Source organism: Cynocephalus volans, chromosome 8, assembly GCF_027409185.1.
Source record: "Cynocephalus volans isolate mCynVol1 chromosome 8, mCynVol1.pri, whole genome shotgun sequence".
NCBI lineage: Eukaryota > Metazoa > Chordata > Mammalia > Dermoptera > Cynocephalidae > Cynocephalus > Cynocephalus volans.
This window is the reverse complement of record NC_084467.1, coordinates 89,278,693-89,297,717: the sequence shown is the minus strand read 5'-3', so window position 1 is coordinate 89,297,717 and position 19,025 is coordinate 89,278,693. Positions and strand designations below refer to the sequence as shown.

Below are 19,025 nucleotides of genomic sequence, written 5' to 3'. Positions count from 1 at the left end.
GCAGGAATAGTCATCCTATGTGGTCTGGCTTTATGGGGAGGATCAGTAGTAGTAAGGAGGAAAAGAGGAGAAAGGGAGCCGGCTGTGGCAAGGATGTTTTCTATTTTGTTCACTGCTGTCCTGGCAGTGACTAGAGCATGGTAGGTGCTCCATGAATATGTGTTAAACAAATGAGCAGTGAACATTTATTGACTATCATCTATGTCGTGCCAGACCTTGAAAAACATGATCCAATGTAATCCTCACAAGAACCTTTGAAGTTGGTATTATTATCATTATTTTACAGATAAAGAAATGAGTTCAGATTGGTTGAATAACTTCTCCAGGGCAACAACTTAGTAAGTGAATGTATAGGGGTGGGGGACAGGGTGGGTGGTGGTGGAGACAGGATTCAAACATGGGACAAACTTTGTACTGTGACTTCTCAGAATATTCCCTCCTATGGAGGGAATAATCTTCATATGGAAGAAATTCTAATGGTAACTCTGCCCTCCATCTTATATTATAAGGAAGATCTTGATGTTGTCTGTGGTGACCAGATTCCCACTGCAAAAATGATTCTTCCTGCTACTATGTTACACCACGAAGGTTAACAATGATATTGTGGCAGTTGCTATACCTAGGTTGAAATGCTAATAGTTATCTGGATAGAAAGAAGTCACAGAAAAAGTGGAAAGAACCATGTGGGAAACCAAAATGCAATCCCAGAAATAGGAAAGGAAATTTTAAAAAGGGAAATCATAACCCTAATCAGTACTTTAACTGAAATATGCATTTTTAACGTCAAAAGAACCCTTAAGTTTTGTGCAATCAAAATAAACAAAATAGGCCAAATTGCATAAAATAAGTCCTTTCTTGTGTTTCCAGTGACGTTACAAACCACAAAAGGCTCCACCATCTATTTAAATTATAGCCTGTTCTTTTACTCTCTGGTGGGTTGTTTGCTCAAACGCCATCATCTACGTTAACATTTGCCACACCCTTCTGCTTTGATCTGTGGCTCCCTCTAAATTCAACAGACATTCACACTGCTGCAGAAGCAAAATCATTGTAATTTCTAAGACTTGCATTCCACTTACTCTAGTTATAAAAATGAGCAAGGGCTGATAGCCTAAGGGTCTAAAGAAAATCTGGCTGGATATAAAAGAAATAAAGCTGGAGGGATAAAAATGAAAACGTAAGCAGCAATACAAATATTGTTCTTGCTAATGCAACGATGATTTCAAAATAGCACAAGAAAAAGAAAAATGATTAGAAGTCAGGAGCAAGTCACTTATCTCTAAAATGAGACAGTTGGACGTCTTACTCTCTAAGGTCCCTTCCAACTCACTGAGTTTGTGATCATAGGTCTGGGGAAGCCTGAGGAAGTTTTCCTGGCTTCTCTGTGTAATGGAAAAAGCAAGGCCCAGCTTCACAGGTAACTCGCTATGTGAGGAGTTATTTAACCTCATTTGCCTCAGATTCTTCTTCTTTAGGGGACAGATTGTTGTGTATAGCTGGTCAGAAAATGGGAAAGTCAGACTTGCTAATACATTTTTTAAGCTTTTAATGTTTAAAGGAATTTTAGAATAGGAAGACGAAGGAGGGAACCAGCATTTGGAAAGGGCTTGTTATGCAGCACATGATGTGCCTGTCTCATTTTCCCATTATGCTACTACATTGCACAAGATGGCACCTTCAAGAAGGCTGAGATGCTACTGTTTTTGTGCTGTATAGTGGAAATCCAGGAGTGGGAGACATACCATCCAGATATGTGGTAGCCTCCAATGGTCAGATATGCCCACAAAAAGTCTGCCCAACCCCATAGCCCCAGAACCTGAGCTGGCCTGTTCCCCTACTCCACCCATGCTTGTAGCATCCTAGGCCACCAGAAGGAAACTGCTCCAATGTGGAATTGACTTGGCACATATAGTGGACCCATGTGAGTAGTTCAACTCTGGGAGCACAGCTGTTTCAATATAAATATAAATCAGATGGCAAAATAGGAGCCCTGAGGTCATGTGTGACTACTATTATGTCACATGTGGCCTGTATACGTTTTTTTTTTTTTTTTTTTTTTGGCAGCTGGCCGTCGCAGTGGTTGAACCCTGGACCTCAGTGTTACCAGCACTGTGCTCTAACCAATTGAGCTAACTGGCCAGCCCCCTTTTTAAAACTGAATTAGCTACCAGTATTCAAAATTCAGGAGATTATACATTAAAACCCACATTAAAAGCTCCCTTTTGAACACTAAAATAACTGGGCCTACACTCTCAGCTGCTGACAAAATGCTGGAGAAAAATGAAGCCTTCTCCATGGAGATGGACATTTACTCTCCAGTTCATTAGTCCCTTCCTGGCCCACTTTTCTCCAGATAGTTCTCTGCCTGATTCTTCCAGGTATTGCAGCTCAATCACTGATCATAATATCTAAATAGACTAGAAAAACTACATCTAAGTAAACTAGGAAAGCTTCTGAAGGCTCCTCAACTGCCGGAGTGCAACAGCCTCAGGATCTGAGTGGCTACTTTGGCAGCTAGTCATGAAGCTGATTTAACAAGATATCTGTCCTGGGACCCCTGAAAACCAAATGATGGAAGCACACTGGCTAGCTCCATGCTGTGGCAAACAGATGGAGATCATCGCAACACTCTAAGGAATCGGGGCTAGACCAGAAGCCGTTTTAATACTACAACTGCCTTCCAATTGCTCTGCCATGTATAGCATATAAAATGTCACTTTATAAGATATGTTAATTAACCAACAAATATATGCAAACATTTCCGCAATATAAAAGGATGTCGTGGCCTACTTAAGGCTGAATTCAAAGAGTGCTTCACTAACGTAAATGCTTTCCAGATCCTACTATTCTAGATATACCCAGTTCCGTGGAAAAACACTATAAATCACAGAGATGCTGATGTCAGCAAAGTTAAACAGATATACCCTTATTTTCCCAAAGCTCATAACTTGGCTCATTTCAGTGAAATTACTTTTGTTTCTCCATAGTGCTGTTTCCCAGTATATGATGGCTGTCAGCCTGAATGCCTGAATCAGGTCCTACTTGTGGGAAAGGGCTCGGTGTACTTATACTTCTATGTTAGTTCATCCCATTAAGGAGCTTATGCTTTGTTATCCTTTTCTGAACCTTGGCAGGGCCTCTTCATTCTCTTACAAGTTAAGTGAAAAGCAAAACCCTGCAGTGGGCTGTTAATGATTCCTAGCAAGAGCCATGAAATGTGAATGGTGTTTGTCCCGAGAGATTATTCAAGTAGGCAGCCACAAATCCCAGTGACATTCTGTCAGTTCAAAAATATGGGAAACAAAGTTTCACCCTCAATTTGTGCTCTGCCTTAAATTTACCAAACAAAAAAAAAAAAAAAGAATTTGGGAAGGGGAAATGACACTGCCAACTTTATTTGCTTTAGCTAGGATGTTACAGCCCCTGAAATTAGAGTGAATGCTGTGGATTTCCTTCAAATTACAGAAAAGTTCAGGGAGTGACATATAAAGAATGTGGATAGTTTATAACAGAAACTATAGTAATCCCTGATGTCTAAAACTTCTGTATGGGATATAAATTTCTCTTTTTCCTTTAGATATATATAAAGGAAAGTAGGAAAGAAGTTAAAGTACTTGTGACAATAAGAAAATGTTTTCATTACTTTGCTCCAGATAGAAGTTTCCTCCCAGTTACCGGTGCATTCTTAATTGATAATGAAATGCAAAGCCCAATGTGAACTTACTGTGGTAACACAGACACACAATTCCATGTGAACCAAAATTCTGTAAACCACCAGTAAAATCACAGTGCCAGAACTCAACCCTGATATGACAAAAGGCAGTTTTGTGGTGGCCTGAAAATTGCCCTCACCAGGAAGAAATCACATTTAATCACACAACATTGCTATTCAATGAAACCTATCTCTTGTGTGCTTTTTTTTCTTCAATGTTAATTTAATTGGTCCAAATTCTCCATAAGTTTATTCTATACATTAGGCAAAAATTATGTAGAAAAACTGTTTCTTGTAAGAGACTCTAGAGATTAGAGAATTTGGAAATCATATATTGCTTTCAAAAATCCATTTATCCAAAGATCAAGAAAGAATCTTTTAACGCACAAAGAAAAAATAGTTGACCATTCCTTAAGTTAAGAATACTTCAGGTTTTCAAACAATACTGAGCACTGCATTGAATACATTTATTCTAAATTTTTGCTTTAGGGAGAAACTAGTTAATTCGTTTCTTTTTTGAGAAGACAAACAAAAGATTGATTTTTTTTTTCTCTAGTAGGATAGCTAAGGTGTATTTAGTTATCCAAGACCCCACAATACCAAGCCTCCAGTAGTTAGCTGCTCTAAACATTTAGGAATTAACATGCAAACTCCAAATGTATAGTCGGCCCTCCCTATTCCTGGGTTACACATCCATGGATTCAACCAACTCCAGATGGAAAATATTCAAAGAAAAAAAAACAATAAAAGATAACAATACAACAATAAAAAATAATGCAAATAAAAATACAGTATACCAACTGTTTATATGTTGTTTACATTGTATTGGAGATTATAAGTAATCTAGAGATGATTTAAAGTATAAGGGACAATGTGCATAGGTTATATGCAAGTGATATACCATTTTATATCAGGGTCTTGAGCATCCACAGATTTTGGTGTTCATGAGGGTCCTATAACCAATACCCCTTGGATACTGAGAGACAACTGTATACTCTAGTGCCTTGATTAGCATTTTACTTAAACTCTGTAAGAAGGCCCAAAACTAGCCTTTTTACAAATCTAATAGAAAACCCAGATAAGTGTAGACAGATACCAAATGAACAATCCTAGAAATCAAAAGTTTCTCCTTATCTGCAGGCTATATAAACCTCAACACAGCTCCTGTCCCTACAGTGCCCTGTTAATGATAGGACAGTGCAGTCCAGGTATATCTCCTTTACATTTTACACTACTTCAGCAACTAACCTGGGTTGTATCAAGTTCCTTAGCAAATGAACAGAGAACAGAATCTATTTGACACAAATCCAGAGATGTTTAAATTACTTAAACACATTTCAACTTTTGCTAACCCAGACCACAATTCAAAATCACTGATTGTGAAAAAAAGATAAAACACTGAATGATCATAGTTTTTAAAAGACAAATTAACAAAATGAATACATAAAATGAGATAATATACACATCACTGCTTTTCAAGCTATATGTTATTGTATGGGTCCTTTTGCTCCCTTAAATTAGAAGGTTCTTGTGGGTATGTCTTCTAAATGCTTTATAATTCTACAACTCTACTATGGTGCCTCTTATAATGTAACAAATTCAACTGGAAAAAGTGTTGACATAAAATAGTCAGTTAATTGAGGGAAAAGGTTTTATAGATTGAATGATCTAGGTAATTCTTTGATATCCTGGTTCATTTTGCACGTGTGAGTGGGAATATGAAAATCTGTGTTTTTCTGAAAGCTCCCTTGACCAGCACCCAGACAAGGAAGAGAAACCAAGAACTATTTCTGCAGGTGGCCGCATGAAGCTAGCTGAAGCAGAACAGCATGTGAGAGCTAACCACTATTTCTGGTGCCACAAAAGATCTGCAGAAGCTTGTTGAGAGAAGAAACTCTAGGCATATGATAGTTAATGTCTTTACAAGTGCTTTAGCACAAGTCTTCTCTTATTTTAGAACATAACTTTACTGGTGACTTAAATTTGTTTTTCCCTGAAGTGTCTAGACGGGAGCAAGAGAAATCCCAAAATTAGAAATAAATAAGCTCTCCTTTGTACAAAACAATGAAGCCTCTCATCCTCCCGCCGGTAGCCCTTAAGCTTTGAGGGGTAAATGTGGCACTTGAGCAGGCAGATGAGCTATTGGCATTCTTCAGGGTCCTCCTTGTAAACATGGCAGGCCAGCTCAGATTCAGGAGTGTTGGTGTCTAAGACTGAGGTGCAGAGTTCTTGGTCTGGTCAGGGAGATAGCCCCAGCTCCCTCTTATCAAGTAATCCCTGAACATGCAGCACTCAAAGACATACCTAGGCTCTTCTCTCAAGTCCTCTAGATGAATTACAATGGCTCACCATTAGATGAGTTTGCTCATAATGATAATGATAATTGAGAGCACATGTCAAGTCTCCTTTTGAGTCCTGCATTTTTGTCTCCTTTTTTTTTTCATCCAGGTTGAACAAGGACATCACCTAAGATATTCAAATGTAGACTTCATTTGCACTTTATAACCCAAGTGGTTCCACCAGAGCACAGTTCACAGTAGTGCTCTGGAAAGAAAAGCATAAATTAAGGTGACATAGAAACTGAAAACAATATGGAATGCTTTGATTTCATAAGGTTATTTCTTCATCACTTGAGGTCTAGAACAACCTGAAAAATAGAATGCAAATAGTGATAATTTATCAACAACATCCAATAACATAAAGAACTTGTCCTCATTCCAAATAGGAGTTAATTCCCCATTGTTTAATTTTAAGTTATTTAAAAATATTAGTTAACTAAAAGCCAAAGATGAAAAGCTTCCAACATTAATCATATTTGCTAAATGAAATGATCTGCACTGCTGAAGAATTATATTAGGGGAAGTATATGACAATGAACAAATTCATGAAAAAGAGAATTGTTTTTGTCATGTGAGGATCCCGGGATCCCAAAGGGAAGGAGCCATTGAAACACCAGAGCTGGGAGAATGAATCTTACAACTGTATGAAGGCTGGGACCCTGTTTATCGTTTGCCCCTGTATCCATAGCACACAGCATAGTGCAAGCGTTCTTGTTGAATGGATGGGTGAATGGTCCTATCAAGAGGGGCAGGACCGGGAAGCATGAGCTACACCAGTGCTTCCTCCACAGTTGTTCTTTCTTTCCTGGTATCAACAAGACAACTGAAAAGTGGAGGAATAATAGGGTTAGAGCTCTAGGGAAATAAAAAAGCAACTTACCACCTTCACCCCACTCCCCACCATCTCTTGTCAGCCCAGGTAGCACTGCCTTTTCTTTCCTGTTCCAATTCCCACTTTGCATCTAATCAGCCTGTTCAAGGACCAGTGCAGCACCTGAGGCACTTCACCTCTGCCCAGCTACTCCCAGTGCTGGCTGAAGGAAGCAATCCTTAGACAGGACTGACTACAGGAAATGTAACCAGCTGCAAGCTTATAAAATGCTCAAGAGCATAAACTTGTCTTCCATATCCTTGCATCTTTGCCCATTATTTCTAACATTTATAACCAAGGTAAGTGTTATTATCTGACTGAATGCCTTTTATAGGTTTGGTCAGGGGGCTATGGTAAGAAATGTTTTTGTGCACTCTGGTTTGTGTGTCTTCAATACTAACATGTTTCCATATCCTTGCCAGTACATAAAAATCCATTCTTCATAAGGTTATTTACAACCCACCATATATTCCTAGGACTTAAATCTGAATGTCAGTAAACTTTTATCGTGACAGTTTCATTATAGACTCTTCCAAGTTATAGAAATTCTTTAGGGATTACAAATACCAATACTGAACCAAATTACCATCCTATAGAAACAAAGAGAGTACCATTGGGTCACAATTATTTAGCATTTTAATGCTTTGGTTCTGAGGCATTAGATAATAATAAAAGAGCATGTGTTCCTTCTATGGAACACTTTGGGACTTTTGCGACATTCTATTGAACTTCATGGAAACTTCACATAATTTCATAAAGTCCCATATAGCCCTCATACCCAGACGTGGAAGTCTACCATATTGATTTTTTTTTTTTCTCACAAGTCTTAAGAATATGGTTGAGTGAGTTTAGAAAAACATATACATGTTAGTAACCAACACTCTAAAAAATTAAGACATAGAGCATTGCCAACAGCCTGGAAAGTTCCCTTATGTCTCTTTCCAGTTAATCCCCTTCTTCCAGGCAACCACTGTTCTGATTTCTAAGTACATAGATTAGTTTTACCTTTTCTTGAACTTCACTTAAGTGGAATCATGCAGTATGTTCTTTTTTGTGGCTGGCTTCTTTTGCCCAATATAATGGTTTTGAGATTCATGCAAATTGTTGCATCAGTGGTAGTTCCTTTTTTATAACTGCAACAGTACTTGTATTAGTCCATTTGTGTTGGACTGAGACTGGGTGATTTATAAAGAAGAGAGGCTTATTTGGCTTATGATTCTGGGACAGCTGCATCTGGCATGGGCCTCAGGCTGCTTTTACTCATGGTGGAAAGTGGCAGGCAGCCGGCAGGCACTAGCAGATCACATGGCAAGAGGAAGCAAGAGAGAGAGAGAGGAAGCAAGAGAGAGAGGGGAGGTGCCAAGGTCTTTTAAACAACAGGCTCTCACGGGAACTAATAGAGCAAGAACTCACTCATTAATCCCCCCTCCCCCAGGGAGAGCATTAATCCATTCATGAGGGATCCACCCCCATGACTCAATCAGTTTCCAACACTGCCACATTGGGGATCAAATTTCCACATGAGTGTTGGAGGGGACAACACTACCAAACTCCATCAGTATTCCATTGTATGAATTTACCACAATGTGTTTATCCATTATTAACATACAAGCTGCTGGTTGGGTCCATGAAGATGCTTCAATAAAACAAAATATAGCAATTTCTGTTCATTCAAATCTGCAACCCACACTTTGCTTTTGCAAATGGCTCTACGTAGAGCTAAATCTGATTTTTAATCCTTCGGTCCTTGAAGGGATTAAAAAGAGAGCAGGGAAAAAGGGAATCACTTGAGAGTCTGGATCTGAGAAGAAAGCACAGGAAACAACCAGTAGGATGTATTAGGAGATCTTCAACATGAACCAAAATCATTCTGGGCCCTGGCTCTTGTCAAAGATTGTAAAAAGACTGAACTAAATTCAGATCTAACACTATTATCTTCCTCTCATCTCTCCTATCTCTTCTGACACTGGGTAAAAGTACTTTTTTTTTGCAGACAATCTAAAGGATTTTAGTTTTTCAAGTAAAGCTTGCTTGCTTGAGTATTCTGAAAGATGACTCTAGCTCCAATAAGTATGGCAGAGAATGCAACGGTGTATATAAAAAAGTATTTTGAGTTCTTTCCTTGGACTGTGTGAAACACATCAAAAGAACAAGAGGGGAGTTTGAAGGAAATGATGCAATTCAGTTTGACTTCTCATGATCACGAATTTACTTTGTCCATGGTGAAAGAAGACTCTGATAGGTCCTACGGAAGTTTCTATTGGTTATGATTTCTCTCTCAGGTGTTTATAACCTAAGTAGATAAAACACAGACAAGTCTAGTCTGGAAATAAATGAGATCAAATCCAATTTGATCCAATTAGTTAGGTGTCCACAGGAAACACAACCATTCCAGCTGAGGAGTATGGAACAAGCCGTATTTTAAAAAAAAAAGAATAGCTGAATGTCATACAGAGATTACAGAAATTCATTATTACAAATACTGTGGGTGAATAATGGTTTCTAGTTAGAGATTAAGTCTTGAGCCAGTGACTATTTGCAAGGTCAAATCTTTAACAGTTTCTTAGGTAGAATATTTCTTTAATGGGTCACTCCAGTACTATCTATTTCCTGCTTCTCATTTGAAAATGGGATTGCTAATACTCAGAATTACTTGAACTTCAAGTCCTCAGTTGTTCTTTCCAAGTAGTAGCTCCAAAGGAAGCTACTACTTAGTTCAGTTATAGTTGCCTAGAAAATGGGACAGATCTCAGTGACATACTAAACAGAGGCATGAAGAGTCAAAATCATACAAAAAGTGCCATCCCGGCTGGAAGTTCTACAAGGACATGCATTGGGCATATCCTTAACATAGGCGATGTCCATAGCAGAAATTAACTCACTTTGAAAAGAAGTAAAATTAAAATCTTTGTAATAAGATCTTGGTTTGAATGTTCTATAAAACAGTAACCACATTTAATGCTGTTGAGGAGAAAATATTTTGTGATATCATTTCTTGTCTTTCCTGAGTATTTTGAGCCAATTGAACTTTTTACAAGAATATGCCAAGTATGGCCCAGGTTGTCTGTTTTACTCCTCTTGAAAAACACTACATATGGTTTTTAATCAAAACCTTGCATGCATATATTTCAGTATAAACATATAGTTACTGAGATTTTTTTCCTCACTCTTAACTTCTTGGAGTATACTGAATAAAAACCAGATATTCAAGTTGGGATACAACCAAAGATTCCTTCATCTTAGCCTTTGCTTTTTGGTTAGAACTGGGGCTCTGCCACATATCTGCCCAGGAAAATCATGGTCCATGATTGTCTAGCTTTCTTAGAATGAAATGCACTGCCTAAGGTTTCCAGGAAGAAAGCACATCTAATCACTGGATAATGTGCTCACAGGTGGGCAAGTGAGGCTGTCTTTCCTCTCTCCAATAATCTCCCCCTACCCCACCAAGACCAGTTCCCCATCCTGTCTTCTCCTATGTCATGAGTCACCACTGTGCTTATGAAGATAAGTCCAAGAGTGCAAACATTTTATCTTCTATAGAAACACAAAATGGACTTGCTTTTCCATTATGCTTGACTCTGTAATGAAAGCTCTAGGAAGTGAGTGTAACATGAAATCATTCCTTCCGCCTCAACAGACAGATGGATAGAGACATTCCAGTTTGTTTCCAGCCTTTTGTCTTGGGAGCATTTTTGGCATTTCCTTCAGGAAACTGGAGGTTGTGACCGAAGGTTTCCTTAGTGAACACACTTTTGTTTCCCACAGTTAACCTTACCCAGAAATGACATCTACTCTATTAGGTGAGGTTTATCTTCATGTCCCAACTGTGTCCTGTGCATATTCAATGACACTTGAAAGCACAAATTCTGGAACTAACAATGGGACCGGAGAGCCAAACACACCAAAATACTTTGATTTAATCCCCAGTAAGGATGACAATAATATCAAAACAAGAATTAACTATTACAATAATTCTGTGATGCTTACAAAGTACCTTGCTTTCATTTTGCAGTTGGGGATATTAATGACTAGGAATGTTGAATCTTTTGGATACTATGAATCAAAATTTTCAGAAAAAAGGTGCTATGTTCATCAGCCCACATTCTACAACTAGCTACTTCATTGATATTATATACTTTCATAGGTTCAGAAGAAAGGCTGGGAAAAGCCAAAACGATGTCCTGGAGAAATAAAGTGATTTAATATTATTTCCCACTTCCCTAGCTCATTGGTAGAAGGCCAAGAATGTATGCTTTTGTTGATGTGTTTGAATTAATCATTGAGTCTCATAATTTAACTTAGATTTACAACCACATTATTGTATATTTCTTCAAAAAAACATGTTCTAGAACAGAATTTTTGTAGTTAATTTAGTTTGGCTTGAATGCAGTTTAGAACTTACATTTTCTTTCCAATTTGGTATTAGGAAGGTTGGTGGTTTTTATCTCATTCTTTACTATTCTTCAATCTTAACTTATTGAAGTTTCTCTTCCTGAAAAAGATAGAGTGGTTTCTAAACAAACCACATTTTTTTCACACCCTAGTTAATCAAGGTAAGATCCTTTAAAGAATAACAGAAATTTTCTTTTAACTTTGGTTCTAATCAGCCACATTGCCAAAATAGAATGTCTCAATAATTATATTTAAAAATGCTCTTCACAAGGGAATCTTTAAAAAAAAATCAGTTTATTAATGTTTAAAAGTTGATAAAGCTATGTGCAAAATGATCCACAAAGGTCAGAAACCTATTAAATACTACCTTTAAAAAAAAACAAGACATTTCTTGGTTTAATTGCACTGAAAACCATACTAAAGAGACAGTAATATATTTTTATTCTTTGTAACATTTATACACATCTTCAGTTACTATCTAATGAACAGTTGTACTGAAAAACTTCTGGTTCCCTATCAGTTAAAGTAATGCTTTTAAGGGTACAAGAGGGTGATATTTTCTTAAGAAATACACATTCAATGGTGTTAACACAGGTTAGAAAAATCCAAAAAAATGACCTCTGCTGAAACAAATACATTCAAAACTCATGAAAAGTACTTTAAACACAACAAAATCAACCATCCTGTTGGTTGAAATGAATTACACAATACTCTGAAATAAACATCAACAAAAGTGCCAAAGACAGATATTGTATTTGTTAGAGAAATTCATTAAGAAATCTCCCTTGGTTTACAAAAATTAACCCCCACTCAGTTTTCACCTTGTTTGTTTGTTTCTTCTGTAGCACTAAGGATTCCGGCTGATATTTAAATAAAGTGAACTTCCTTATGCAGATCTCAACCACATGGATATAAAGATTTAAAAAAAAAAAAAAAAAAATCAAAGTGACTTCAATCAAATTCCAAAAACTGATCCAGCTTACGTGGAAACTTTGGCCTCAGCAAATAAAATTGCTTTCACATCTCTAAACCATCTCCGTCTCCTCCTGGACTACCTACCTAACACAGCCTACCTGCTACAGTTCTGAAGAATACCAGGTAGTTAAAATATAAAGTAAAAGAATTTTGAGGAGGGATGAGAAGAGGAAGGTGGGGTGGGATAGGCAGAGCATCCCTAGAGAAGGAGAAGTGCACGTACTCACTTGGGTTTGAAACTAAAGTGAAAGAAAACATCTTCTCAAAGCTCCAGACAAAGAGACGCTTTCACATGGGGACATTAGTCTTTGAGGAGGGGCCAAATGAACCCTTCAGGAGCTTGACAATGCTAGACCTTTGGCTCAGTGCAAAATCAAAGCTCCAGTGAGGAGGAAATATATTCCAGGCCGGGACCTGATCTCCACCCTTCCCAGTGCATTGTTCACAGGAACTAACTCTACCCACCAACACCCAGCGCCACCAGGCTGTTCGTGCTTCCCCCCACTCCCTCTCTCTGGCTCCAGGCAGCTCCTCCCTGGCGGCAGTCGAGGGCCACACGCGGGGGTGGTGGGCGACCATGGAAGAGCGCTTCCCATGGGTCGGCAGCCTTCAGTCTTAGGAGGAGGAGTTGACGTTTCCAGAAGACACAATGGTCTCTGGGTTGTCCCCATCGTCCTTCTGGGGGTGGGAGGAGTTGTCTGATTTACTGCGGCTGAATTCCATGCCGGCGATGATGGGTCGCTTGAATTTGCCGGTGGAGTCTCCACTGGGGCACTTGCAGCAGGACATGATCCGGACGAAGGCCCGGCGCATCTCCTTGTTGGTCAGAGTGTAAATGATGGGGTTGGTGCCGGAGTTGAGCACCGCCAACACCAGGAAGTACTCGGTTCTGAAGAGGATGTCGCAGGTCTTCACCTTGCAGCCCACATCCAGAAGGAGCAGGATGAAGAGGGGTGCCCAGCAGGCGATGAAGACGCTCAGGACGATAATCACGGTCTTGAGCAGCGCCAGCGACTTCTCAGAACTGCGGCTGGCCTTAGAAATGTTCTTGCGGAAGGTCAGACGGCGGCTTCGAGTCCTGACCAAGGAGTAGATCCTGCAGTACAGAATGACGATGGAGAGCAGGAGCAGAGTGAAGACCGTGGTGCAGAAGAGGATATAGTGCTTGTGGTAGAGCGGCAGCACCGTGGAGCAGCTGGACAGCGCACCGATGCAGTTCCAGCCCATGATGGGCAGGCCACCCAGGATGAGGGAGATGACCCAGCAGCCACTGATGAGCAGGAAGGAGCGGAAGCTATTGCTCCCATTGTGGAGTTTCATCTTCAGCATGGTGATATAGCGCTCAATGGCGATGGCTAGGAGGCTGAACACGGAGGCGGACAGGGCCACAAACATACTCCCTTCTCGCAGAAACCACTGGGCGGGGGTGAGCTTGTAGGTGGTGGCCCCAGACAAGAGCAGGTTGGCTGTGTAGGCCACCCCGGCCAACAGGTCTGAGAGGGCTAGGTTGCCGATAAAATAGTACATGGGGCGGTGGAACTTCTTCGTTTTCCAAATCGTCAGCAAGACAAAGATGTTCTCCAGGATGATAAAGCAGCAGATGAGAATGAACACCACCGTGGTCAGTTTAATGCCGTTCTCCTTGTCTGCGCTGGCATTCAGCTTGCCCGTGTAGTTGTAATGCCGGACGATGATATCATAGTTGACATAGTCGGAGACCGAGTTGCGGAGGGCCTTGACCAGCGGGATGCTGGTGGACCCCATGGTGCTGCACTGTGTCCCCAGGAACCCGGGGGTGGCGCTTCTCCAGATGAACGCTAGAGGGCGAGGCAGAGCGAGCCTTCACTCGCTGCAAGGACGGTTCAGTGAAAGATCCAGGCTTTTTGTGTCGCTTTTCCTTGGCTTGGAGAGGGCTTCGGAAACCGCCGCCCTAAACAAGTCACAAAGAGGAGAGTCAGGGAAAAGCCACTGTACACTGGCATAATTCATTCTAGCTAAGGCATTGCTCCAATTTTATTGTTGATTTGTCTTAAGGAAACTTGGGGAAAGCACAGGGAGAAGGGTTTTTTGTTTTTTGTATTTTGTTTTTTGTTTTTAAATCAAATTATCAGTTTTTGCAAAATAATAATAATAATAAATAAGGAAGAGAGGGAGGAAAGAGAGAAAGAAAAACCAAAAATTTGCCGAAACTGAAAATCCCAACTGGACAAGATGAAAACTCTATGGTCACATCAACTCATACGGAAATGGGAAACCTACAGAAGTGGGCTGCCCCTCTCCCTCACCTTGACCGCCCCTCCTCCCCTGGGTTTCCAGCAGGGAGATTGTCTGAAGCCGACACCAGCTCAGCTGCGCACTCACCACCAGCCCTCGGTCTCTCCTAAGGCTGAGACCAAAAGCCTCTAACCTCCTCCCCCCACGCCCCCCCAACCCAGAGAGACGAGCACCACCTCCTAATTACCATGCAAGAATTTAGATTTGCGGGAAAATCGTTTGACAGCATAAGTCATTTGGGGGGCTCTATTAATAACCCTCTAGGAGCAGGTGTGCTTGGGGTCCTAGGGCGCGGTGAGGTGTAGGCAGCCAGGCCCGCCCCGCCTTGCGGTAAACAGGAAAGCTTAGAGCTCTGCCTTGTCTTTTTTTCTTCTCCTTCTTCTTCTTTTTTCCCCCGCAACACAGTGCAAGTAAATTTAAAGGCATTCAGTGAAAACCATTCATAAGATATTGCACAAGTCACAGAAGTTTCGTACATTATTCGATAGCATAAGCATCTTTAGTTTAATTTAGCCAACACACACACGAGAGAGGTTATACTGCTGACGGTAATAATACATGCCACCGCATTCCTAATTTCGAGTGCAGAACTACTCTCCAGCAACTCGCCTAAACAGAAATCGGTGGCATTGCTAAGCTTGCGTGGGCAGTTTTATTTTATTCCAGTCCCCAACGCGTTGCTTTCTCCCATCGAACTTTCAGAAAAGTGTGAAAAGTACGACACACGGCGCTGGTCAACAAAAGTCTGTTTTTAAGTTGTTTAAATGGTTCGGGGCAATACAGCAATGTGCTAAAAGTGAAGTACTGTAATAGAGGAGGCAGCAATCCCAGCAATTCCCCGGACAGCAGATGCTATTCGCGCCAAGAAGCTCCGCATTTCCCCCATCTAATTCTACACCCAGCTTGTGGGCAGTGCAAGTTTAAGCCATCACCCCCAACCCCCATATTCTTTGTCCATAGGATTTCAAAAAAAAAAAAAAAAAAAAAGCCTTTCCGTCCCCTCCTCCGAACACCATAGCTTCCACTCTGCCCCGCCAATCTGTTCTTACAATTGGGAACTAACCCTTTTCCAAACTCCATTAATCACTAGTACCCCCAAGAACAATCCGATTGAGTTGAGCTCCGTAGTTGCTCCGAGATGCACGTTTCAGAGTTTTGTTTTCTTTGTTCCGGTTTTAAAATTCGTTCCTGACGCCGCTGCCCCCCGGCCCGCGTCTGCGCCGCCCGCAGCCCCTACCTCTCTCAGGCAGGACGAAGTGGCGCCGGGCGAGCTCCGGGTCTGCACGGCGCGCTCCGCATCTTGCCGCTCCCCCGACTGACTGCGTCGCGCTCTCTCAAACTTACTCGAGCCGGGGTCTCCTCCTCCGCAGCCGTGCACTCCAGTGGCCAACCCCTGTCGCCGCGGCCCACGCCCGACTGCGAGGCGAAGTCGCCGAGCGCCGCACCGAGGTTGGAAGAGACTGGGAGGGGTCAATGCTGTAACCCCCACGCCCTCCGCCGGCGGCTGGGGGCCCCCGGATCTGGGCTGCTGAGATGCACTGTCCAGGAAAGATCTGGGGCAGAAGCAAAAAGAAAAAAAAGACCCAGTCCTCCCCAACCAGGGCGGGGGGGAAACCACAGAGGGGCGGAGCCTGGTACCCTCTGGATTCTGGTGTATAAATCACGGCCCCCGCCGCGCCTGGGCGCCGAAGAGGATTCTCCCGAGTCCTGGAAAAGAGAAGAGGTGGGGAGCCTTGGAAAACTCTTCTTCCGAAAAGTCTTAGGGCTCAGAGGACAACCGTGAGGCAGTCAGCACACTCCCCCAGTCCTCCACCTCCGCAGCCCTTGGAGGACCCGAGTCCCGAGAGCGCGGCCGGGCGCCCCCGGGGCCACTTCCGCGCGGGCAGCGGAGACCGGAGCCGCTGCCCGGCGAGTCCCGGCTGCGCTCTGTGGAGGACAGGCTGGGAAGGGGCTGCGAGAGGTAGGAAGGGACGAGCAGCCCCGGAGGGAGAATGGACTGGAAGCGTCCTGTGCTCCCTCTCCTCCATCTACCCCTGATCCCTGTGCTGCTTTGAAACTTGCAGTCTGAGGGGCAGAAAGTGGCTTTCCCGGGCCGCACAGTGAAATGGGCCAGTGCGGGGTTTGATGTTGGTTGGGGCTTCCCCTCACTCATCTGGGTGCAATGTCAGGCCGTGTGTCCCAGATTCTGGCCGGTGGCGAGGCCTTTAAGGAGGTGGGCTGCTGCCGGGTCCTGAGAAATGTTTTAAGTATGGGCGGCTGAGGAATTTCCAAAGGGCCGCCAGGCCAGCCCAGCCCAGTGCCTGCAGCTGCCCGGCTGGGGCCCGGAGCCCTTTTCTACTTGGGAGGCAGCTCAGAGGCCCTCAAATCTCAATACTCACACTTCACCCACCTTTTCCTTTTGCTTAGATGCTGCTTAAGAACGTGATGCTGAGAGGTGGCCTTACTCAGATCTGTCTGAGTGACAAGCTCAGGGCACTTCTACACCTGCCCTACTGTTAACACAAAGGTTTCCACCCAGTCCCTGGTCGCACTGCGTTCCCATCCTGGCAGATGTGAACTCAAAACTTCCTCCGCTGTGCAGTTTCAATTGACACACCCTGTACCTGAATGACTCAGAAGGAGGCTGAATGAATAAACAACAGACCCCTGGCTTCTGGGATTTTATGAATTTGCAAAAAAAAAAAAAATGACAGTTAATTCACAGCTGCTTAAAACCCCTTCATCAATGGCGTTGCACCCAACAGGTACCACAAATTTAAACAGTATGTGCATGCCACGTGGAAATTAAGATGATGGTCCTCCAGACTCCAGAATAGACTCTGACTGTATTTGAGGACTTAACTTTATTTAAAAGGTTTACTTTAAAAGAGGAGATATGTTCCCTCTACCCAGCGCGACAGAAGTGGGGACTTAGCAACGCCCCCCCTCCCGCCACACCCCCACACACTAACTTATAAGTTCTTTAAAAGGAAAGGAATTAAAGTGAATTGCACACTCCATCTGTATCAAGCATGTGATAGATTAATTTGACACTTTTTCTCTGTGAAGCAAGCAAGCATTGTTGGCCATTGTATTGCTTAAGTGATTGTCGACTTCCCAGCTAGTGAGTGGCAGGGCTAGGTTTCAAGTTTAAATACAGCAAATGCCTTGTCTCCAAGCTCAAATGCCATCAGTCAATAAACAGTTAAGGAATTGAAACGTATGAATATTCCTGAAAGAAAGCAGATTCTAGATTTAAAGTTCTAAATTTGTACCCATTTCTGACTGAACATGTCTACAAAATGTATATAATTAATGTCCTTTAAAAACCACTTATTTCCTGACTATGCATGTTTGCAAAGTTTATACATCCATACCTATATCAATGAATGTTTTTAAAATATCTTACTGTCTGCCTATGATATCTAATGTAAGTTTATACTTTTAGTGTTACACATATTAACTCATTTAATCTTTACAATAACCTTACAAGTTAGGTACTATTCTTATTCTAATTTTACAAACAAGGAAACTGAGTTCCAGACATATTAAGCAACTTGGTTAATGTGGGATATGACCCTAGACAGGCTGCAGACTCAGCCGTTACGCTAAACCACCATGATAAACCTCAAACATGGCGAAGAATTTCATAGGAGAAATCAGTCCTTTTCTTGTGAATATCATTGGTGATGACAACATTTAATAATATTGAGCCAATGTTCTAAAGAATCCAAATACTTTGTCAATAATTATTTAGTAATATGTATCCTTAGTACACAGGTAAGAGATGTAAAAGGTAGATGATCACTCAGGCAAAATTAAAAAGCAGACAAAGCTTTTTCCAGCAATGGCTACCCTGCCGATTCCAAGTCTCTAGTTCTCACTCGCTGTTCTCAAGAAAGGCCCTAAGAATTGTACCTCAAGCTATCTCCTGGCAGCTAGCCCAGCTCTCTTTCTGCTGCTGCCTGGAAGCCAAGTCCACTGTTCCTATCTTATTTCTCCTCCCACCGAGGTTGCCATCTGATGCCCAACTCACACTAAGGTTGCTCCCTTCCAAATTTCTGATGTCAAAGCAGCTTTGCTGTTCTTTATGCATGCTTTAGTGTCTCTCTTTAAGGGTTGCCAGATAAAATACCACTCAATCTTTGGGGCATATACTAAAAAAATTTGCTGTTAGTCTGCCATTCACTTGTAACTGAGGGAGCAATATTTTTATTTGCTATTCCAACTCCACTCAATTATTCCTTCTCTCTCTGGTACTTTCAATTCTTAGCCTCTGATGACTCTTTACCTTCAACTTACATGAATGTTTATGTGTTTCCTCTGCCAAAATTCACTGTCATCCTCTCATCCTAGGTTCCAATATCTCTCTTCTCTTGTTTGCCAACATTCAAAGCTACGTAGTGGAACACGATTGAGCCTTGAAGCCAGACAAACATTGCTTCAGCCTTAGCACTGCCAGTTCTAAGCTGTGTGACTTTGG

General features: G+C 41.8%; 1 protein-coding gene across 3 annotated transcripts; it reads right to left on the bottom strand.

The window, feature by feature from the left end:
- Positions 1-11,639: 11,639 nt before the first annotated feature.
- On the bottom strand, positions 11,640-16,096 carry S1PR1 (sphingosine-1-phosphate receptor 1). Of its 3 annotated transcripts, none has more exons than XM_063105120.1 (2): positions 15,801-16,096; positions 11,640-14,219 (listed from the first exon to the last, which is right to left on the bottom strand). In XM_063105120.1, the coding sequence occupies exon 2, from the start codon at positions 14,051-14,053 to the stop codon at positions 12,905-12,907; it is 1,149 nt and encodes a 382-aa protein (XP_062961190.1). In that variant the 5' UTR covers positions 14,054-14,219; positions 15,801-16,096; the 3' UTR covers positions 11,640-12,904. The 3 variants fall into 3 exon arrangements, with proteins under 3 accessions (XP_062961190.1, XP_062961191.1, XP_062961192.1); XM_063105121.1 differs by having other exon boundaries at positions 15,908-16,096; XM_063105122.1 differs by lacking the exon at positions 15,801-16,096 and adding an exon at positions 14,575-14,658.
- Between the last annotated feature and the right edge of the window lie 2,929 nt (positions 16,097-19,025).